The sequence below is a fragment of the Siphateles boraxobius genome, unplaced genomic scaffold (genome assembly GCF_051911475.1).
Source record: "Siphateles boraxobius isolate OS27281-9 unplaced genomic scaffold, OSU_SipBor_1 31, whole genome shotgun sequence".
In the NCBI taxonomy this organism is placed as follows: domain Eukaryota; kingdom Metazoa; phylum Chordata; class Actinopteri; order Cypriniformes; family Leuciscidae; genus Siphateles; species Siphateles boraxobius.
This window is the reverse complement of record NW_027508931.1, coordinates 16,702,336-16,724,389: the sequence shown is the minus strand read 5'-3', so window position 1 is coordinate 16,724,389 and position 22,054 is coordinate 16,702,336. Positions and strand designations below refer to the sequence as shown.

Genomic DNA, 22,054 nt, shown 5'->3' with positions numbered 1-22,054 from the left:
TTAGTAATATGATAAGGCACATGATTTTTTAAGTCACTACTACAGTGACAATAATCATAAAATGATCGTAAAATGATAGACACTAAATTCCAAACAATGTTTTAGACATTCATCCATTTTCCACAGTATAAATGGAGTCTGCACATGAAAATACATAACGGCCATTTACGTTTTAGGATAGGGGTCACCTGGGACATGGCATCTAAAAGACTGTAAAGGCCCAGATCCACATGATCATCAACATCCTGTCAATTTTATTATCATCAAACACCTTGAATGGATCTAAAATGATCAAACAACTTAAGTTCAAAGCGTTGTCTATATAAAGGTAAGTATGATTGGATCATCCCACAAAACAATGACCAAACCTGTTAATCACGTCTTATTAAAAAACCTAAATGATGATTAAAACCCAATTCCCATAATGATCAAGCCTTAACCAACTTAATCTATTGATCAAACACCTCAATCTGATTCAAACATCTTAACCTGTCAAACTCCTATAAACCTGCTGAACAAGCCCCGTGTTTGGGTCTCATATAACACTAACGTTGCATGGAGCTCAATTTGACAGATGTTCCCTGAATGTCTAGTGTCCCATCGGATCATAATAGTTTTAACACAACCATGATCTTAAAGTTCGAAGTAATCCTAAGTTTAGACAAACCTCAGCTCTTAAGATGAAACGTTAACATTTATTGGTCAAAAATGACTGATCATGAGTTCAGATGGGCTACCAGCCCAACACACACCCGTGTGTTTACACCAGTCAAACCCTGTGTAAATAGTGTAAAACCCGACCAATACGCCTTTAACTAGCTTTTAGGTCTGTTAACGGTTGAAGGGGAGCAGAATAGAAGTAAATAGGCTCGGTACCGGCCCGGGTGGTGTCGGTGAGGTCGTGTCCGGAGGCGCTCCTCGGGAACTCCTTCAGTTTCCTGCCGCTGAGGTTAAGAGCTCCAGTGGCCGCCGCCTCGTCCAGCGCCCGATCCAGCGAGCGGTTCCAGGACGAGGGTCCGGGAGCATTGGATAATCCGTGATGGGTTGTTCCCGCAGAAGCAACTGCGGCGGGATGGCCGACGGTAAAAGAGGGCACGGCGCTTTCCGCGGAGAGCAACACCGAAGCCGCCATTACACAGCTAACACTCCCGCTGGATCCTCACGGGCCCCACACACGAGCGCGGACAGTGGCAGTGCGCATGCGCGGACGCACAGAGGACAGAGATGGGTCTGAAACCAACCAGACAGACCCAACGGAGCACGAGCGAGGACACTAGTGTATGCGTGGATTGAAGGCGAAGGCTCAGCATCAGAAAGTCCAACGAGTCTCGCTGTATGGAATTATCCCAAACGTCTCCTTTATTTTATCATGTTCTAATTTTAATTAGTCTGAATACATAAATGCATGCATTAAAGGGTAGTTGACATGTATCATGAACATGACTTTTCTTAATAATCAAACAAATAAAGATTCTCTTATTTTATTTTATGAGTTCTAATAAAGTGTTCCTTATGTAAGAAAATGGCATGGTAAATAAATGTCAATGCATGATCTGAGATACAAACTTATTCAAGTTTGTTTATATATATAGTCAAGAAAAATATTTTTAGATTTGTGGTTCTTTGATCAATAAAGTCTTGCGAGTGTGAGACATATAAAAGTTTTTAAATCAAATAAAAAATGTATTGACCTATAATAATATACATAAATATGCAAACGGCCCCCTACTGGTCAATTATAAAACTGAGAATGGAATTGTCTACTCAGAAAACCCTCTATTAACCCTTCTAATAAATCATTAAAAATCACAATCTGTATATAATTTTAATAAAAAGCCATTATCATAAACAACTATTCCCACATTTACATTTGTGTAATGATACGCGTTTGTATATGTGTTTTATATCATTCTATGGGCCCCTTTATTGATCCACCGAAAATAATCTAGTTTTTTTTTATCCATCTGATTGGTTATAAGATAAATTGTGTTTTAAGGAGTTAGTCTCACTAAATAAATTTAAGAGTATTTTAAATGATTTGGTTACGGATTTACATGATTGAAATGGTTTTAACCAATTGTATAATTATTTTTGTAAATGTAAATAATTTATTTATTTTCCTTTTTAATTTTTTTTTTCATGTTTAACTATGTGTGCTGTCTGTCCTGGCCAGGAACCTCGTGTAAAAGAGATTTTAAATCTCAAGAGTTTTTTCCTGGTTAAATATAGGTTACAAATACATTTTTACAAATTATTTTAAAGACAAAAAAAAAAGACATTTTAGGTTTAAAAGTATTTTTATTTTATTTTTCATGTTCTCTACACACAACTGAATATGTGGACCTTAATTTCCTTGAGCAAATGGTCGAAGAACACACATTCAGCTCTAAATGTAGAGGAAAATCCAATAAAGGTGCATAGTACCAAATAATGTTAATCAATATGAACTGGTCCAAAAACCTAGAACACAGAAAATACATTGCAGCATTTCTTTTAAACAATCATGTGTTGTTGTTGTTTTTTCCACAGAAAAAGTTGAAAGTAATTTCTAGTCTTGGGTTTATTGCCTCGGTTATGGATCCAGCAGCAATATTGATAGAAGTCCCACATTGGAATGTTTCAGAAGATAACGTCCTTCCAGCTTTTGAGTAAGGCACAAGAGACTGTGGTGTTGTGATGAAAAAGCTTGAGACATATAAAGATTAAATAACAAAGGGGGAATGATCAAGTTATCTTCAGGCAAGCCAGGAGAAGAGGACAAACTGATGGCCATTCATTTCACATTCCCATCCTGATGCTCTGAATGATCTGGAATATTGCTGTAGTGAGAAGACAGAGAAATAACATTAGAACAAAAACATTTGATCTTCAGAAAATGTAAAGTATCAAAGAATTCGTATGATCTGCTCATGTCATATTTATTAGTCTTTGCCATTTCACCGGAAGAGAACATAAAATATAAGAAACAACAATGAAAGCATATCACATGTTGAATAATGAAAGAAAAGAAATTGTATGGGATCTTTGAAAAAAGTGCACATTGGTTAGAGTACATTAACATTGAATTGCTCATGCATGTGAAAACCCCCTTTTGAACTTCAAGTTTAAAGAAATTAAAACGAAATGTCTCAGTACAGACATTTCCCTTAATTATTTATCTAATATAACATCACTAGCTAAAGTGTAGACTAAACGATTTCTGAATCGTGTCATGTACAAAGAAAACAAGAAATTAAAATTTTGCCTGTGGATCAGGTTAGAAACCTGTCTGCAGTATGAATGCACTTTGTCCTTTTAAACAGAGTTACGATAAAGTAAAGTAAATAAAATAAAGTTCATGTTTGGCATGCTGATGTATTGCTTTCTATTTGATTTTAAAAAGTCATCAGTAACTAAATTCAAAGAATGATCATTTTAATGCATTAGACATCACATTCAATGTAAGTGGATGTTTTTCAGATTGTAAACTCACCTGATCCACATACTACAAAGACGAACAAGGCAAGAAGCCACGGTCCCACCACTCCCTTCTCTTCTTGAATGCCTCTCTGTTGAGAAAATATTAACATTTGTATATTTAGATACATAGCCTACATTAGCTACATCTAAAGAACGCCAATATGATCAACTGGACAAATTAAAGCTCCTCTAACTTACATGACCAAACCAATGTCCAGTACAATACACGAAGTAAACCTTTACTGCAGAGCAAACAGCAGTAAGACCTATTTTAGATACATTCAAATAATTACTATAGTAAAAGTCTGAGTGGTAAAAGCTGAAAATTACCGTGGATTTGGCCACATTGCCTCTTAGAGTGATGTTCTTGCTGTGTTTCTCATTCGCCATGCGAATCCTCTGTTTGGCCACCATCTTTTACTGCTAATTTGATGTTTTTTAAAGAAAGAAAGAAAGAAGAAGCGTCCGACAGACCGACAGAGATCCGAGAGGCTGTTGACGTGTGATCTTTAGTCTACGTGTGCATAAGAGGAACTCACTCCACCCACGAGACGTGGACGCTTCGAAAGAGAATAAATGAGTAGAATGGCAAACCGGATAAAAAGGCAATATAATGTGCGGCGATTAACTAGCTGATTAATCTAAACGATATTTTTTTTCTATTTTAGTTATTTTCAGTGTATTTTTTTTTTCTTGCCAATGGGTATTAAAGTTCATCACTTTTATTATTCATAATTATTTTTTTCCGGAGCGCTTAAAACACAGAATTGTTGTCACGTGGTAAATGTTACTTTAATCAGCACTGGCGATGTTAGACCAATCACTGTTAGTTAAAAAATATTTTTCTGGCATTTAGTAAAGGTTGCTTGAGTAAATATTCAGTTGTGTGTGTTAAGTGGCACCAGTGCATAGAATATTTATTTTTAGGGTAAAAAAGGTCATAAAAACAGATTTACAAATTGTTATGCGGCAAATGGAAAATTGAGTGAATGGCCTCCGATCGCCCCCTAGGGGATTGTTGTGTGCTTAACAGAAAACAGTTTTTAACATGCCTTCATGTTCATCTTAAAACGCACACATTCTCTTTTCAAAATACCCATTGAGGAAAAACGTCATTATTTTGACGCCGCAATTATTCAGTGCATTAGTCAGTCATGGAAACATATCTGTTCCAAATTCCTGAGAAAAAAAAAATGCTGTGATCAGAAAGCATTCATCAAAATTCATTGTGCGGCATTTTTTTCTACGAAGTTGGTCAAAACTTATCCAAAACGAAATTATTATTATTATTATTATTATTATTATTATTATTTACTAAGCTATATGCGGCTTATTTGAAAAGACAATACACAATCAATATCACGCATTAAAATAGTCTATACCACTGTACTGAGATTTGTTAGGGATAAAAACATAAATATTTCAAATAAATCGGAAAGAACCGACATTACTTATAAAACCTTTACTTTATGAATTTGGTTTGGACATTTTACACGTCAAACTCTGACCGAAAAGCTCTATACTGTAGTGACGTCAGTGCTGAACTGCTATGACGTGGCACGTTGTCGTACTTCCGTTTCAAAATGGCGCCCCCCACACCTCATTTAGCAGGTGAGTTGTTGCTCTAAAATGTGTTTTCATACTCATTTCAGTTGCGTAAAGATAAATAATCAACGTGAGAAGGCAAGCATGTTATGAAATAACTGCATGTCTTTTCTTCTTAAGTTTTGCAGACATATAAAGGCATGAACTCATTCCTGTCATGTGCGCAATTTTTTTGTAACGTTATTTCAGCGTAATGAGAGAAATGACCTAACGTTACCACGTATCAGCATATCACATATGAAAATATTAAACAAATATATATTATATTTAGCTGATGATCAGCTGATAATTGCTTTGTAGTGCATGTCATCATAACTTTAGAATAAATCTTTTTTTAAGCGGGCCCGAGATAGGCAACATGAACATACTGTAACTTAGGTCAAGGTTTGTTGATGATGTTTTTTAAATCCCTTACTTGAGAATTTTTTTTTGAACTATTAGTTTAAATAATTTTCAAGCTGCATCCACCAAACTCATAAAATCCATCAGCTTGTTCTGATTTAATAGACTTATTTTCTCCCCATGGTTGACCATCAAACATCCCCCAAAGTCCCATTGACTTACATATATTGAAAAGTCTATTTATCCACCAGTCCATCTGTCTGTACAGTGCAAAATTCCGATTTATTTTCAAAGTGACCCAAATATTAAATCTACACAAGATTTATAAACTTATACTTTAAGGCTGCACTTTGTTTTTGTCAAGCCAGCATACAATTTTTGTTTTCCTTTTCTGATTTTAATATAGTCTTTTCCATTTTAAACAGTCAGAGGATCAGATGGAACGTTGCTGTTGTGTGGACCTCCGAGCTGTCAGGAAAGCTCTGCTTTTCAGAGGTCAGTTTATTGCATTTGCTGCACTTAGAAAGATTTTACCATAAAACTTTGTCTGCTTTATTAACAGTAAATGTTTCGTTTCAGAGATGACCAGCAAGGCAAACACATGACATTCAGCAATGATGGGTCCCTGTTTGGCTGGTGCAATGGCTCACAGTACGTACACTGTAATACCTAACAAATATCCTAACTAACCCATTTTAGTTGACTTAACTTATTGTACAACAGTTTGTTGAACTTATTTGTAAAAATCTAGTATTATGCCTTTGTTACTCAGAAAACCCTACTTAAGATAAATTGATTTGTAGGAGTACCATTTTGTCAAGTGAAAGATGAGTTCAAATATTGTTTCAACAATTTCCCCCATTTCTGCAGTTATCTATATCTTTAGTTTCATTCACTAATTTTCCAAAGTATGTTGTTAAATTGTCAATGCAACTGAAATTGTTGAGAGAATATCACAGAAGATGACTTAATAAATTGGTGTTGTTTCCCTAAAATAATTTCGATTTGATTTATTTAGTAAAACGCATTTAAATCTCTAAGATGGCTGAACTAATTTCAACTTGTCAAATTGAGTTACCAATACTCACATTTTCTGGTTACCTATCGAAACATGCAAGTTCTCTCTGCCAAGTTCTATTAAGCTTTATCGACTCAAAAATCTCGTACGTTCCTTGCTAATTTTAAGACAATCAGTTTCCACAGGTTTTCCAATAGAATGGATTGACATTTGAGTAAATGTCCTGTGTGTGTTTGGCAGGGTCCGTGTGATCAAAGTTTCCACTGGAGATTTGGTGAAGTCTTTTGATTTACCCAAAACATCTGTGTTGGAATTTTCACCTTTGAATAAAGTTCTGGCCACCTGGCAGCATTATACCAGTAAGCACTTTCAAATATGATGATATATCCATATATAATGTTTTATGACATTCTAGCTTTATAATAACTATAAGAAATAAAATGTAATCAAGCAAGCAGGACAAAAAAACAGCTTTTATTTCTCAGAAACGCAGGATAACCCTCAGGGAGAGGCAAACCTGCAGCTTTGGGACTTGCAAACAGGTGCCTGCATTAAAGCGTTCTATCAGAAGAAGATTACAGGATGGTGAGAAACTATTGCTGTTAATAACAGTTTATTTGTTTTGTATTTTCTTTCTGTAACTGTTAAACATGTTTGTTTGTTGTCTGTATTTTCACAGGTGTCCGAGCTGGGCAGATGATGAAAGTATTACCGCTAGAAATGTCAATAATGAACTTCACTTCTATGAGAACAACAACTTCGGTAACACTGTGTCTGTTTAATTAATACTTTGTGCATGTTATATTCCAATTGCCTGTGAAAACATTGATAAATAACATGGACATGGCTTTTTAAAGTTTTAATGTATATGAATGTATAAAGGAAAGTGTCTATTTCTTAGATTTCTCCTTATTTGTAGTAGTTAGCTGTTAGATGGGTTCCCTTAAATGGGATAGTTCACACAAAAATGAAAATTCTGTCATCATTTACTCACCCTCAAGTGTTCCAAGCCTGTATGAATTTTCTTTCTTCTGCTGAACACAAAAGAAGATATTTTGAGGAATGTCAGTCACCAAAATATCTGATTTTTTTCCAATGAGTCCCATAAACTGTTTGGTAACCAACATTCTTCAAAATATATTATTTTGTGTTCAGCAGAAGAAAGAAACTCCTACAGGTTTGATACAACTTGTGGGTGAGTAAATGATGATAGAAATTCAATTTTGGGGTTAACTATCCCTATTGAGATTCCTGCATTATGACAAATTAAATGTAAAGAAAGAAAATAACTTTTTTTATATTCCATGAAAATATTCCATGTATCCTGCATGTGTAATACATATAAAAGAATGACTAAAATTAATTATTTACTTTTAGATTTAAGTAAATATAAAATATCATGGATTTAAATACCCATTGAGCTTGCAATTTATATTGTGTTTTGTTGTGTAGAAACTATTGCCAACAAGCTTCACCTCCAGAAGGTGTCTGAGTTTGCTTTGTCTCCTGGATCACAGCCGAGCAAGGTATCAGAACCCTTATAAACATTTTCTCTTACTGCTGCATGTGCTATTTTACTCATACAAATGCGTATTAATCCCTCACTCATTAATTAAGGTTGTCGTCTATGTTCCTGGAAGCAAAGGAGGTCCGTCTTTTGTACGGCTGTATCAGTATCCCAATTTCGGAGGTCCAACATCTGCCCTGGCAAACAAAAGCTTTTTCAAAGCCGATAGAGTGAGCATGCTGTGGAACAAAAAAGGTAGATCGTTTTTGGTTTAACAAATAAGTGGTTTCTCAGCATTGATAAACACTCATAAAAATTTGTCATATATGTATTAATGTTTTTTGGTTTTTCCTAAAGCAACTGCGGTTTTAGTGACCGCCAGCACAGAGGTTGATAAAACAGGAGCCTCTTACTATGGAGAACAGACTTTACATTATGTCGCCATCAATGGAGAAAGTGCAGTGATTCAGCTACGTAAGTACGAAAAATTAATTCATCAATGATTAATTAATTACAGTGCATTCATTAGAAATCAATTTCTGCCTTTAACAATTAAATTGATTGAAATCACATAATAGTTGCACTGACTGGCTAAAAATTGGGTGAATAATATTTATACTACTGTATTTAATGTATGTGTGTGTTAAAATTCTGACCTGATTGTATATCTAAGAATGAATTTTAAGAAATGTCATATTTCACCGCAAAATCAAAAGAATTACACTACTGTTTAAAAGTTTTGGTCAGTAAGATGTTTTTTATTCTAATGTCACAGAATATTTTAATTTTGAATAATTGCTTTTCCTTTTAAATTTCTATTCATTAAAGAATTGTTTCTTGAGAAAAATCAGTATATTAAAATGATTTCTGAAAGATCAATCTGAGACTGAATACCAGTGTTGGGGAAGTTACTTTTAAAAGTAATGCTTTACAATATTGCGTTACTCCCTAAAAAAGTAACTAATTGCTTTGCTTGGTTACTTTTTATGGAAAGTAATGCATGAATGAATATGCAAATTAGCCCTGCCTCCACTCACTCGCTCCAGCTTTGAGTACCTGATCCACTCGGTCAACTTCACTGTAGTAAATGCTGCATAAATGCAAGTGGAAATTCTGGTTTAATTCAGGCACATATGTTTGAACCAGAAACTGATTCAGAAGAAGTGGAAGAGCGAATTATACAGGCTCGTCTACAAGTCGATGTATCATAATGGTAATGCTCGTTTTATGTATCGCTCTCTACTATGTCGGACAAATAAAAGTAATTGATAGGATTAGCCTTTGGCTTGACTACGTTAGCAAACAGCTAATAACGTGTTGCTAATGTTACATAGACCACGTTTACCATCTCAGTCTGCCTTCTAAAAATCAGTATCCTTAGAAACAATTTGAACAACTTAAAATGTTGGTGGAGAAAGGCATATAGTTAATATACATCATATACCAGTGGCGTACCTCTTAATATGCTTTTAATAGCGCACAGACTCTTTATAATATTTTGAAATTGCTGTTTTATTTTGCACCGGCAGTTATAGGGTTAATGCGGTGAGTTTGGAAAAGGCCGGTTAGAGAGAACCGAGCGAGTAAGTTAGGAGTGCGTTCATGTTGTTTTGCGTTCCGATTAAAAAGTTCAGAAACGGAGCTTCCCTTGTCTGTCGTTCTTCAGACGTTACAAAAGTATGAATGCTAAAAAAAAAGTTTCAATCGTAAATTTACAAGAATATTTAATAATATAATATTCAGCACGGAAAAAAGGGGACAAAAATAAGCATACTCATCAAAACTACTGATTATTTTTACACAAAATCCATCCTTATTTCTTCCCTCAACAAGACTTCGAGTTTACCCTGTTGTACAGGTTATCTGTGCATTTCAGTTTCAACAATGAGTCTTTTCTACCAAGGCTAATGCTGAAAGTCGAGTCTGTCCCATCGTATTACTGGCATAATTTTAAATTTGCTTTAGTGCTGAGAATGTCTGCTCGACAGAAGCAGTGGGACACAGGGACAGTCACCGCAAAACATAACGATGTGTAGGCTACAGCTCCCCCATGCTCTTACACAGATTTTTGAAGGAAAATCAGTCATCATGGTATACATACAATACAGTCAGTTCTGTTTTTACCCGGACAGGTAGAATAGAGTTCTGTGACTGTGTTAAGCTGCATGAGGCTGAATAAGGGATTTCTTTTGGTAGGTTTGAAACTGCTGGGGGTCGAGAAGGGAGAGAAACATTAATTTGTGGGTTGAAAAACTATTAAATCTACAGGGAGATATTTTAGTTTCTGCAGTTCGCTACAGATACGGTTAGCTAGCTCTGACTTCTAGTAGGCCTACTAGTAGGCTACGCGCTCTGACCATCCAATCAAAGGACGTGAAAATGCCGACGTTATTGTACGCCTGCTAGATGGCCCCGTTGCAGTCTAATCGAAATCTGATTGGCGGATTAAATCTGAGTGATTATCTGATTGTTAAAGCAACAGTTTCATTGCCATTCATTTTAAGCTAGAGGCGCCCGCACTATCGATTCTTAAATATGATTGGATAAAAGCTCTAACATAAACGCACACTACTGGAAGCAGCGCAACCAAGAGAAAAGCTATGGAATTAAGAGAATTTACTATTGGGAATAATTTAATGGAAAAAAGATATTAAAGCACTAGTTAGTGATTCTCATTCTGTTTAGGCCAGCAGAGAAGGCCTTGCTGGTCCTGTCGGCCCACCACTGTCATATACATAATTCACCACTATATTGCTAAATGTACCAGATTTTTCATATCAACAGATAATGATACCAGTATAACCTGGCTTCTCTTGAGACTTCCTTGCTTCACGGCATAGTAATGATGAAATGCTAAAGCCCGCCCGCATGTTGACGCGATTGGCTTCAACAATTTGTGACGTATAGAACAAGGGTGATTTCAAACCGTGCTTTTGAGACAGTTTTGGTTCACTGCAGTTTTAAGGAGAAAATATTCCGCAATGGTGTAGACATATGAATTTACACATGGTTTGTCTTAAAGCATATTAAAAGCACCACATAGACATATACACAACATTAAAAACTTGATTTTCACCACAGGGGGTCTTTAAACGTCAGCAGCAAAGACATTGGTTAATAAAGTTAGATTAAATACATAAAGTATATTTGTGTGTAATATTCTAATATAGTATGTAATATTCTGAGTTTGCATTTCACTGTTTTCATTCTTTTTGAGTAATACACAGAACACCTCTGCACCTTTACTCCCGAATTCTATCAACATGGGGACAGGAGAGCTTTCTGTCAATAAATGCGGGGAAAAAAGTTACTTATTTGAAAAGTAACTTCTTATATTTTATTTAATGCATTACTTTACTAGTTACTTAGGGAAAGTATTCTGATTACTTCTAATGCGTTATGTATGCCCGCACAGACTGGAGTAATGATGCTGAAAATTCAGCTTTGCATCTCAGGAATGAATTACATTGTAAAAAATAATTCACTCACAATATTACTTGTAAAAAATAATTCACTCACAATATTACTTGTAAAAAATAATTCACTCACAATATTACTGTTTTTACTGTATTCTATAATAAATGCAGCCTTGGTGAGCATAAGAGACTTTAAAAAAACATTCAAAAACTTACCAACCACAAGCTTTTGAACAGTAGTTTATGATTTGCAGGAAATGAAATATTTTTTGTGGGTCCATTTAGATGTTTTTGCATTATTGTTTTTCATTAATGTAATTAAAATAAAATAATTTATATTAGTTATATGTAAAAGTAGAGTATTTATACATAACGGTTGTATTTGTTACACTGCTTTTAATTTGTGCTGGGTTTAATAATAAAATGACTCTATTAACAATTTTGTTGTATATATTTTTGTTGTGTGTGTGTAAAATCATTAATAAAGTATATTGTAAAATATATAAAATATTTCTTTTTTGTTGTCTTGCACAGCAAAGAGAGGTCCCATATATGATGTATCCTGGAACCCCAACTCTTCTGAGTTTTGCGTGGTTTATGGTTTTATGCCTGCCAAGGCAACTGTCTTTAACAGCAAGTGTGAGTCAGTGTTCGACTTTGGCACGGGCCCCCGCAACGCAGCTTTCTACAGCCCCCAGGGTCACATCCTCGTCCTCGCTGGGTTCGGGAACCTGAGAGGGCAGATGGAAGTTTGGGACGTGAAGAAATACAAGCAGGTGTCGAAACCCCAGGCTGAAGACACCACACATTTCTTCTGGTGTCCTGACGGAGAACACGTCGTGACGGCGACCTGCTCCCCCAGGCTCAGGGTCAGCAATGGCTATAAGATCTGGCATTACACCGGGACTGTGTTGTACAAGCATGAAACGCCATCAAATAAAGAGCTCTGGGAAGTGTTATGGCAACCCTTCCCAACTGGAACCTTCCCAGAGAAGCCAGTGAAATACCAGGCGTTGCCAAGCGAGCTTGGCAGCACTGAAGCCAAACCAGCCCAGGCGTATCGGCCACCCGCGCTCCGCAACAAACCCCAGACAGCCAGCTCTAAACTAGTAAGTTTGTGTCGTACACAGCCCTGCAGCCCTGAAAAATATCCTGCTGTATTTGCAAAAAAAGAAAAAAATTATAATAATAATTTGATGATGCTGAGTTTTTTCAATGAGAATGCAGATAGAATGCAGAACTTGTATACACTACTTTTCAAAAAACAAGTCTCTTCTGTTCACCAAGGCTGAATTTAATTGTATCAAAAATAGAAATTACAATTTAAAATAACTTTTTCTATTTAAATATATTTTTAAATGTATATTATCCCTGTGATGCAAAGCTGATTTTTCAGCATCATTACTCCAGTCTTCAGAGTCACTTGATCCTTCCATGGTTGTTGAAACCATGATACACTACCACTCAAAAGTTTAGGGTACATAAGATTTTAAAATAAATACATTTTGTAATTAAAATATAATTGATAATTGTCAATAATAATTGATAATTGAGCAGCAAATCAGCATATTAGAATGATTTCTGAAAGATCATGTGACACTGAAGACTGGAGTAATGATGCTGAAAATTCAACTTTGCATCGCAGGAGTAAATTACATTTGAAAATGTATTCAAATAGAAAACAGTTCTTTTAAATTGTAATAATGTTTCAAAATACCATGGATTTTATTTTATTTTTGATCAAATAAATGCAGTCTTGGTGAGCAGAAGAGACTTCTTTCAAAATTATTAAAAATCTTTTGAACTGTAGTGTATTTATCAGCGTTAATGCTCATATCAAAATAACATCATTAGCAGTCAAATGTCAAAACTTTTGACAAAATGAAGTATTCAAAATCTATCATTTAACTTTCAATTTGCAAAGGAGTGGAAAAAATGTGTTCAAGTACTCAATTTAATTTCAAAGAACTTTGCATAAACAAATAAATAAATAAATGCGCTTCTTTCACAAAATCTGTCATTTTCTGTCGCTGTTTGGATGTAGTATACTACCCACAGATGTAGTAGCATTTTCTTCTGTCACTCGCCATAATTCTAACCTTGAAATCATGATTAGGCAAAAATTGATGTCATACATGTTTTTCTGGTGATTAAGAGATAATACAAGACCCTACAAATGGTTGTCGAAATGCACTTCATATTTTGTTGAGAAAGTATGAAATGCCTGACTAAAACAGGCACTATTTTTTGGAATCAGCACCCCAAAACTAGTAAGAAAAAAGTATAAGTATTCATTCAGCAAATGTGATGCAGGGCAGCATTATGAATGTCCCGTGACCAGAATAATGACAATAATATTTCTATCCAAGCATGAAGAGGAGCTGCCGCAGAACATGAAACCTAGTGCTGCAGGAGAGAAGCAAATCTCTAAAGCTGCTTTGAAAAACCAGAAAAGGCGAGAAGCAAAGAAAGCAGCTAAGCAGGTACACGTTTTTTTAATGTTCAACCAACTATCCAGAGGAATATTTAACTCAAAGTGATGCTTTATATTGATTCAGGAAATCAAGCCTGATGAAGCTCCGCCTCCAGTGGCAGACTCCACCCCTGCCACTCATGTGACTTCTAGCTTTGGAGACCCTGAAACTGACAAAAAGATCAAGAATTTAAAAAAGGTAAATGTTTGGAATATTTTTACAATCAAATAAGATAAGTATATACACACAGATGCAGTCTTCTTGAACGGAAAGAAACTAAATTCTGCCATTTATTCTTGACTTGGAATAGAGCACAAATGGTTTTACTTTTAGGTTTCATTTGAACCTGTTTTATTTACTCGTATGTAATCGGTAGAAAATTTACTTATTACCTTTATTTTGGGTAAACTGTCACTTTTCGTAAAGGAGTAAACCCTGTAAAGGTCTTATTTTAAAAAAAAGAAACAATCTTTGTATTCTGTATGAATGCACCAAAAATTACATGTTTCTGGGTATGATGCAGTATACCTGGTATAGTATAATTATAAATAAAATATGCATATGTATCCATTAATGTTTTATTTGCATATCAGAGTCAGACTTGATGTTTTTAGTTTCATAATGTGATTGTTTATCTGTTAGAAACTCAAAGCCATTGATGAACTGAAGGACCAGCAGGCTGCCGGCAAAGTAATGCAAAAAAATCAGGTACTATAGCTTTGTAATTTCATCAGCACATCTTAATAAATATTTGAAATTATTTTCATTTGTATCATTGTTTCTGATTTGATTACATCCATTGCATTGCTTCATGAGATCAGTAGTTTTCAAGAATTAACTTATCTAGGAACATAAGAATTTTGTAATGCTTAATCGCAAGACCGTTAATAATAATTTATTATAATTTATTTTATTTTATTACAGCTTGAGAAGATGCAGAAGGAGTCCCAGCTGTTGAAAGAGCTTGAAGATCTTGAATTAGGATTGTAAACTCACTTTACCAGTTTTTCACATTGGTCATCAATTTTCAAACATTGCTTTGTCATACTGCTATGAATATGTATAGAAGATGATTCTTTTTTCACGAATTACTCATGAACAACAAATAAAAGACTGTTTTTCTTCTTTGAACATGGCTAAAATAATAAGAACTAAATTCTCAAAAGCAATATTGCCATGCAATGTGACGTACAGGACGGGAGGGCATCCATGAAATACTAAATAAAAATGTTGAAATTCAAACTTCGTGACTTTTATTATGTTGGCTGGGGAGCCGGAAGTGTTCATTCCTAGTTCAGTGTGAAACTGAAGCAGTCGCAGATTTCAGCACAAACGCAGATGAAATTGTTATCAAATAAACTGAAGAGGACGAACTAAAACCAGCCGATAATTCAGGTTTGATGAGTGCACTCTTCATTACACTGAGTGTTGTACATGTGGAGTATTTTATTGTGTTTATTTGTGATATTTAAATGAGCCGGTGAGGTGATGTTCATATAGCACACGCGTGTGTTTGTGTTTCTTTTTACTCATGCCATCAGTTGTTTTACGCTCTTTTACTTTTAACCTCTATATAACTATATTTGTATTGATTTCACACGTTTCGATGAGTTTCGGGCTTGTGGCATTAAGCAGTTCAGCCATTTCAACAGCCACAAAGACGATGCGTCAGTTTTTATTGTTTTATCTGATAGTTTTTCAGTTGTTTATTTTTGAAATTATGCTTTTCATTAAACTTGATCGTTATAAATCAAACGTTCTGTTCAGTGTCAGGGGAATTTGGTTCGGTATTCGATTAATTTCTAGATCTAGTTGCATGAATGTGATGGTAATACGCAGCCATTTTAATTTTAATTTAAAATAATGAAAAATACATTACTTTATGTATTAAGTACGAAGTTTAAACTCAAATGTTGCTCTAGACATTTGTTTATTCTGTCAAATGGATATTCTGCTTTACACATTAACATCAGGATTTGCCTCGTATTTTAAAATGATTATGTGAAATCATTATTCATGTTGTTTTTGATGGAGGTCACATGCAGGATATGATATTTTAAGATATGTTGCATGTAAAGCTGGTAAACCTCATTATATTCATTTTGTAAAGGTCAGAAAAGTGAGACGTTAAGAAAAGAGATATTTGTGGCACATCTTTCCCCTGTAACTTGTAAGTCCTATATCTTGACAGCACATATTTGAATTTGAGCATGAATTAAGATTTACATCTAGTTGGTTGTATAAGTCATGCATTTGAGTATAAGTATGAATGTGTCGTTTTGTTTTTCCTCTTGTTTTAGAGTCTGGTACACTTGAATGGACACTGTGCCCACAGGTAGAGAGGTATAGCTGGTTTCTGCTTTTATTGGCCCTGAAATATTGAATTGGACAGGAAGGAATGCAACTGTCGGTTTAAATTTGTTCTGTTTGATTGTGATTTGTTTAGTGAGAACAAACCAACTTACCCGAAGCTCCATTATGCCCGTGAAAAAGAAAAGAAAGTCATCCGGCTCAGAAGATCCCAGCATCAGAAAGTGCAAAATCACAAGGTAAAAATATGTCTGTCTTTCTCTCTGCATCTTTCACTCTATAGATATTCACTGTATCATCCCCTCAGTTATTGTAGGACACAAACTCCAGGACGGATGGTAAGCCCAGAGGATCAGTTTTCGAACAAGAAATGTCTCGCCTGGTTTTACGAATATGCAGGTATGTGAATCAATGCTTTCCTTAAAGTCACCATGAAATCAAACGGGACTGTTTTTATGGAATAATGCAAACAAATATACATAATCATCTATGCACATACTAATAATTTTTTTTAATTCATCTGCCTCATAATCTTTAATCAAAATAACTTCCCCTCTCTTACAACTACATCGCAGCAATAGCAAACCATAACGATCCAACCATCAAATCATGTCCAATTCCAGATGTACAAAATCCTTCCCCGCATTTTTTTCTTGTTTTAAGAAGCCGTATACTCGGATATGCGTCATACTTCATGTGGACTTTAAACGCATGCAGCCAATTAACATGAAACAGCCCTAAAACTGAAAACAGTATTTATCAATAAAATATATCAGTGTATGATGGAGTAAAATATGTCTATATGACATTTAAAGGGCAGGGACTGAAAAATAAGATGGCTTGAGGTGGAGCAAATTATGAAATATTGCTGAAAGATTTTGATTACTTTTTTAGTTTAAATTATGTGCAATCATTAGCCATAAGACCATAAACATGTATTAAGAAAGTCAAATGGGGACCATTTTGATTTTTTTTTTTTTTTTGGTAAATGTATTTGAAATGATTATTGTTGTGTCTAGGGTCAGATGACATCGTCGGACCAGAAAGCATGGAGAAGTTCTGTGAGGACATCGGAGTTGAGCCAGAAAATGTTAGCAAAATTCGTTCATATATTTCATTCTAATTCCTGAAGTTAGATTTTAGGGACAGTCTTATGTCCAAAATATGAGAAATCATTAGAAATAATGTGCACTGTGTTTTTGTGACCCTTCAGATTGTAATGTTAGTTTTAGCCTGGAAACTTGAAGCAACAAATATGGGATTTTTCACAAAAGAAGAGTGGCTTAAAGGAATGACATCACTACAGTAAGAATGACCTTCACGTCACATGCCTTGCTTGGATATATCATGAGAAATCAAAAGTATTTTATGATTTTAGCATTAAACTTCACTTCTCTCTTTACAGTTGTGACTGCACAGAGAGATTACAAGGCAGACTGGATTATTTACGCTCTCAACTGAATGACCCAGTTATATTCAAGAGCATTTACAGATATGCCTTCGACTTTGCCAGGGTGAGAGGCTTTTTTAGTAGGATGTGAGAGAAAAAAAAGCACTTCCATTTTAAGATAAATGAATCATTTTAAGATAAATATTGCGTGCATCTTTTTCTATTTTGCAGTGAATTTGTTTCTGCTTAAGGCTGGAATACACTGCACGACCTTTGCTCTTTTTTTTGCCCCGTTTGCAGTCTTGATGAGTCTTTGGGCTGTTGATCGATTTCTCCAAAAACTGCGTAGTGTATGATGAGCACAGACTCCTATTTTTTAGCTTCAGATTATGATTCCATCCAGTCAGATGATATCAAAACATGTTTGCTATCTTGAGCCGATTTAAGAACACATATCGTATAGTGTATGGCGCGCTCCTGCTGAAACCGAAGCTGTCCTCTATCAATACAAATACATTAACTATACTAAAGTAAATAAACAGAACACATAACAAATTATCCAACATTTTTGACTCACCAGCACATATAAAACAACTGACTGCGCCACTCACCTCTAACTCCCGTTGCAATCTGTAAAAAAGAATAATTAGTACGAGTCCATCTATACTGACCGTGTCTACCCACCCAAGACCGCATCTAAATGCGCTTGACTCGTTTTTTTCCCGTTTGCGACTCAACACAGAGTCGCTACAACAACTACTGCGGTCATCTCCTGCACATCCATGTTTGTTTCATACAAGCAAGGAGGTGCGTGTTTCTGTCTGAGGTTGTTGTTTTTGGAAGTCTGGTACTGTATGATCCTCACTCGTTTATTGTACGATGCCCAGTTTTTCCTCTGTAACCATTTACAAAGTCATCAAGTGTATAATGCCTAGTGTTTTAAAATCTGTTCAGGTTTTAAAAATCGTGTAGTGTGTTCCACTTCCAGCCTTTGCTGATGTTCTTTCAACATATTCATCTGATTTTGTCTTTAGGATAAAGATCAACGCAGTCTTGATATGGACACTGCAAAATCCATGTTGGCGCTGATCCTTGGAAGAACGTGGCCTCTGTTCCCAGTGTTCCACCAATTTCTGGAGGTTTGTCATCTCTTCTCCAAACCAGACTGTCAAATCGGCTGTCAAGCCCCAAAGAGGATGAAAAAACACCATTTAAAGCCAAACTGAACCAATTGGGGGTTTGCTTTGGTGGACTATGCATTTAAAAACTCTGAATTTAGAAGTATTTGTTCTTTAATAACGTGACTAACTGAAGTATCTTTCCTCTAGCAATCAAAGTATAAAGTAATGAACAAGGACCAATGGTACAACGTCTTAGAGTTCAGCCGTACAGTTAACACAGACTTGAGCAACTATGATGAAGATGGAGCCTGTAAGTTTATGATTGTCTTGTTGAGCTGCACGATTAATCGTTCAAAGATTGCGATCTCGATTCAAACACAGACGCGATCTTATTCCTACATGACAACGTTTCAGCTATGTCTATTAAACCTTTGACAAAATCACACCGGAAAATTCAAATCTGCTCTGCCGCCAGAGAGAGTTACATTCATTTATATTATCGCAGAAGTACTGGGATAAAAGTTCATAGTTCATATATAGACACTGATGTCTATGGTAGCGAAAGTAACTAGATGCTTCAAATAAAGATCAGTTACACCAGTAGTTGGCGACAAGTGACTGTTTAAAAAATGTATTTGTCATTGAATCATTCAATAGATTAATTCAAAAACACTGATTCATCCAGTAATGAAACGATTTTTTTTTATTTTTTATAATTCATCAAATTAATAATTAATTAATTTTTAAAAATTAAATACACTGCAGCAATTAAAATTTTGTCAGAACTTCTGGTAAATTACATGTTATTTTGTTTAGTTGTCTTAAAAAAGCAAAAATAATTCTCAATTTATCCAGAATCGTGCAGCTCTGATGTCTTGTCATCCGTCCATTCATCTTTTCCAGTGAAATTGCTAATGATCTCTGTCTCTGTGCTGATTTCAGGGCCAGTGATGCTGGATGAGTTTGTGGAGTGGCATAAAGCCAGAAATATTGCATTATAGCACAACCAGACGCTGAATTAAAGCACATCAGATATGTTTTTTCGGTGTGCCCCTGGCTGTCCCCGATGCAGGCAAACCTCTCGAGGAGTGTCCCATGCTCAATACGGATCATCACTACCCAGAGACTCTTACAGTGTTACTTAAAAAGGAAAATGGCTCGGAGGAATCACAAGACAAATAAAAGGGGAAATATTTTTCTTATGTATTGATTTGTTTCAACAGTTATATTGCCAGTGTTGTATGATTTGTCTGAGAGGGAGCAGTCTCTGTAATTTTTGTCCCTTTCTTCTTTTTTTTTCCCTTAAAGTTTTACTTTGTTTATAGTGTCTTGAAAAGGTAATAAAAAAAAGCAGTTGTAAATTAATTTTTCTTCTGGACATAAGTGGCATACAGCACTGCTAGAGCATTAAAGCATTATTCAACAATCTAAATGAAGCATGAATAAAAAAAATTACTTTTACACACATTACTAAAAAGTTTGGGATCAGTAAGATTTTCTAAAAAATATTTTTAAAGTAAATCTCTTACGCTCATTTAGACTGCATTTATTTGATCCGAAGTACAGTAAAAACAGTAATACTGTGGAATATTATTACAATTTAAAATTGTATTTATTTTAAAATGCAATTTATTCCTGTGATGCAAAGCTGAATTTTCAGCATCATTACTCCAGTCTTCAGTGTCACATGATCCTTCAGAAATCATTCTAATATGCTGATTTGCTGCTCAAGAAACATTTCTTATTATTACAAAGAAAAAATTAAACGGTTGTGCTACTTTATATTTTTGTGGATTTTTTCTTCAGGAATCTTTGATGAATAGATAGTTCAAAAGAGTAGCATTTATTTTAAATTGAAATCTTCTGAAACATAAATGTCTCAAACATTTAACTTGCAATTTAAAGATAAACAAAAAATTGACACTTGACAAGGACTTTGACAATGACACTTAAGTCAGTTGTCCAATCAGACCCAGTTATCTGCCAATGCTGATCTCAAAATGAACCTTTTAAAAACTTTTTACAATGTCTCTTGACTTGTTTGTGAGACACTGTCTCCTGTAGCTGAAACACTGTTTTCGTGGGAAGGAACATCTGGTTGAGTCGACTGGCTCTCAGCTGGTTTGAAGTCTGCCTGTTTCATGATGGCGTTGAGTCTTGTCAGTGATTGCGTTCTCAATTTTGGCCTGACCTCGACTTCACCCTCCATTCCAGACTCTTTGATGTGGCTGTATTGATTCCCTTCTTCGTCATAGTTGTACACTTTAATGACGCGGCTCTTCTTCTTTGGATGTGGACTAACCACTGATCTGAACTCTTGGTTTTGTTCTTCACCTTCACAGCTTTGAGTTTGGTTTGTATCGTCCTCCCCGCCATCTGCATTTTCTACAGCGTCTACATCAGTAGTGTTACTGAGTTCGTGATCAACCAAACCAATGTCCACAGTGGCTTCTCCAGTGCCGTGGTTTTTATGAAAGGACACTGTCTCAGGTTCTCTGGTGGTCTGTACGTTGCTTTGTCCATCGATATGATTGTGTTTTTCTTTTCTATAAGGTATACAAGCCCTTGTTGTTTGTAGACACTTTATTATGTAGGTTCTACTGAACGCACCAAGTGTGAAGGCCACTAAAAAGCTCACAATTACTGATGATGCCACAGCCGCCGCGAAATGGCTTTCTGACAGCGTGTCGGTGTAAACCTCTCTGGTCTTCCTCAGTTTCTTGATGTTGGGATTTAAGCCCACTACACTAATTCTGTAAGGCACAATTGTTTTGCTTATCTTGTCCAAATGGATACAGAAATAGAGTCCGTCATGGCTGGATGTGGCCCTTGAAATCCTCAAAGTGCCATTGCATGTTTCCACTGGGTCTTTGTTTTGGTGGTTGCAACCGTCAAATAATCCAAAAGGTGTCTGCCACCACTGTGCCAGCACTGCAAAGGGAAGAATAAAACATCAAAAGACTTTTTATAGCTTGAAACACTTAAAAATGGAACTTGAACTTTTTTCAATAAATGATCAGTGAAAGAAGGCACTTAACCTTCACAAGATATTCATCCACAACTACAACTTAAAAAAACAAACAAAACACGTTTTTTTGCTTGACATTAAATGTTAACTGAAAAAAAGTTGATAATTTTCATTTAGTTTCATAATTTCATTCACTTTATGTTCACTTGAATATAACAAAAAAACAAAAACTGAAATAAAATTGATAGGCTGAGAACTAGACAAATTTAAACTAGTAAAAAAATTATTAAAACTTCAACTAGAATTAAAATGTAACATTAAAATAATAATTTTAAAAAATAATTGAGAGTTTAATATATCAATGTTACTAAAATAACAATGGGTTACACTAAATTATATATACTAAAAGAACTTATCCTGATGGTGTTTTAAATTCATATATAC

General features: G+C 35.2%; 5 protein-coding genes across 13 annotated transcripts in view; 2 read left to right on the top strand and 3 right to left on the bottom strand.

Annotated features, from left to right (window-relative positions):
• The window catches only part of lrch3 (leucine-rich repeats and calponin homology (CH) domain containing 3), a 35,696-nt gene extending 34,492 nt beyond the window's left edge, over positions 1-1,204 (bottom strand). For 3 of the 5 annotated variants that reach the window (XM_077193943.1, XM_077193944.1, XM_077193946.1), the window contains exon 1: positions 877-1,203. In XM_077193943.1, coding sequence (XP_077050058.1) covers positions 877-1,132 — 256 coding nt within the window. In that variant the 5' untranslated portion in view covers positions 1,133-1,203. Of the gene's footprint in view, positions 1-876 lie in introns of all 5 variants that reach the window. The other 2 variants (XR_013186105.1, XM_077193945.1) reach the window with 2 other exon arrangements.
• Positions 1,205-2,278: 1,074 nt separating this feature from the next.
• On the bottom strand, positions 2,279-4,029 carry serp1 (stress-associated endoplasmic reticulum protein 1). Its single transcript, XM_077193942.1, has 3 exons — positions 3,790-4,029; positions 3,473-3,548; positions 2,279-2,819 (listed from the first exon to the last, which is right to left on the bottom strand). Exons 1-3 carry the CDS (start codon positions 3,871-3,873, stop codon positions 2,779-2,781), a joined length of 201 nt encoding a protein of 66 aa, XP_077050057.1. The 5' UTR covers positions 3,874-4,029; the 3' UTR covers positions 2,279-2,778.
• A 956-nt stretch (positions 4,030-4,985) lies between these two features.
• Positions 4,986-15,063, top strand: eif2a (eukaryotic translation initiation factor 2A). The gene is made up of 14 exons (XM_077193941.1): positions 4,986-5,070; positions 5,832-5,901; positions 5,986-6,057; positions 6,665-6,783; positions 6,910-7,009; positions 7,104-7,186; positions 7,877-7,950; positions 8,042-8,186; positions 8,289-8,405; positions 11,882-12,456; positions 13,717-13,830; positions 13,906-14,019; positions 14,464-14,529; positions 14,746-15,063. Exons 1-14 carry the CDS (start codon positions 5,043-5,045, stop codon positions 14,809-14,811), a joined length of 1,743 nt encoding a protein of 580 aa, XP_077050056.1. The 5' UTR covers positions 4,986-5,042; the 3' UTR covers positions 14,812-15,063.
• Positions 15,064-15,095: 32 nt separating this feature from the next.
• Positions 15,096-20,424, top strand: dcun1d5 (DCN1, defective in cullin neddylation 1, domain containing 5 (S. cerevisiae)). Of its 4 annotated transcripts, none has more exons than XM_077193936.1 (11): positions 15,096-15,216; positions 15,932-15,991; positions 16,122-16,156; positions 16,268-16,370; positions 16,448-16,530; positions 17,151-17,221; positions 17,345-17,436; positions 17,537-17,645; positions 18,556-18,660; positions 18,850-18,952; positions 19,585-20,424. In XM_077193936.1, the coding sequence occupies exons 3-11, from the start codon at positions 16,138-16,140 to the stop codon at positions 19,641-19,643; spliced, it is 744 nt and encodes a 247-aa protein (XP_077050051.1). In that variant the 5' UTR covers positions 15,096-15,216; positions 15,932-15,991; positions 16,122-16,137; the 3' UTR covers positions 19,644-20,424. The 4 variants fall into 4 exon arrangements, with proteins under 4 accessions (XP_077050051.1, XP_077050050.1, XP_077050054.1 ...); XM_077193935.1 differs by having other exon boundaries at positions 16,439-16,530; XM_077193939.1 differs by having other exon boundaries at positions 16,122-16,164.
• Positions 20,228-22,054, bottom strand: part of LOC143696984 (uncharacterized) — a 118,773-nt gene continuing 116,946 nt past the window's right edge. The window contains exon 3 of one of the 2 annotated variants that reach the window (XM_077193933.1): positions 20,228-21,573. In XM_077193933.1, the coding sequence (XP_077050048.1) occupies positions 20,663-21,573 (911 nt within the window). In that variant the 3' untranslated portion in view covers positions 20,228-20,662. The remainder of the gene's footprint in view (positions 21,574-22,054) is intronic. The other variant, XM_077193934.1, reaches the window with a different exon arrangement.

Excerpts from the sequence above, each read along its gene's own strand:
- eif2a (XM_077193941.1), top strand. The coding sequence starts at position 5,043 with ATGGCGCCCCCCACACCTCATTTAGCAG. Across the intron at positions 12,457-13,716 it reads AGACAGCCAGCTCTAAACTA|CATGAAGAGGAGCTGCCGCA; the intron begins GTAAGTTTGTGT and ends TTTCTATCCAAG. Across the intron at positions 13,831-13,905 it reads CAAAGAAAGCAGCTAAGCAG|GAAATCAAGCCTGATGAAGC; the intron begins GTACACGTTTTT and ends ATATTGATTCAG.
- serp1 (XM_077193942.1), bottom strand. The coding sequence starts at position 3,873 with ATGGTGGCCAAACAGAGGATTCGCATGGCGAATGAGAAACACAGCAAG. Across the intron at positions 3,549-3,789 it reads GCAATGTGGCCAAATCCACG|AGAGGCATTCAAGAAGAGAA; the intron begins GTAATTTTCAGC and ends TTTTCTCAACAG. Across the intron at positions 2,820-3,472 it reads CTTTGTAGTATGTGGATCAG|CAATATTCCAGATCATTCAG; the intron begins GTGAGTTTACAA and ends TTCTCACTACAG.
- dcun1d5 (XM_077193935.1), top strand. Across the intron at positions 16,531-17,150 it reads CTGGTTTTACGAATATGCAG|GGTCAGATGACATCGTCGGA; the intron begins GTATGTGAATCA and ends TGTTGTGTCTAG. Across the intron at positions 17,646-18,555 it reads ATGCCTTCGACTTTGCCAGG|GATAAAGATCAACGCAGTCT; the intron begins GTGAGAGGCTTT and ends TTTTGTCTTTAG.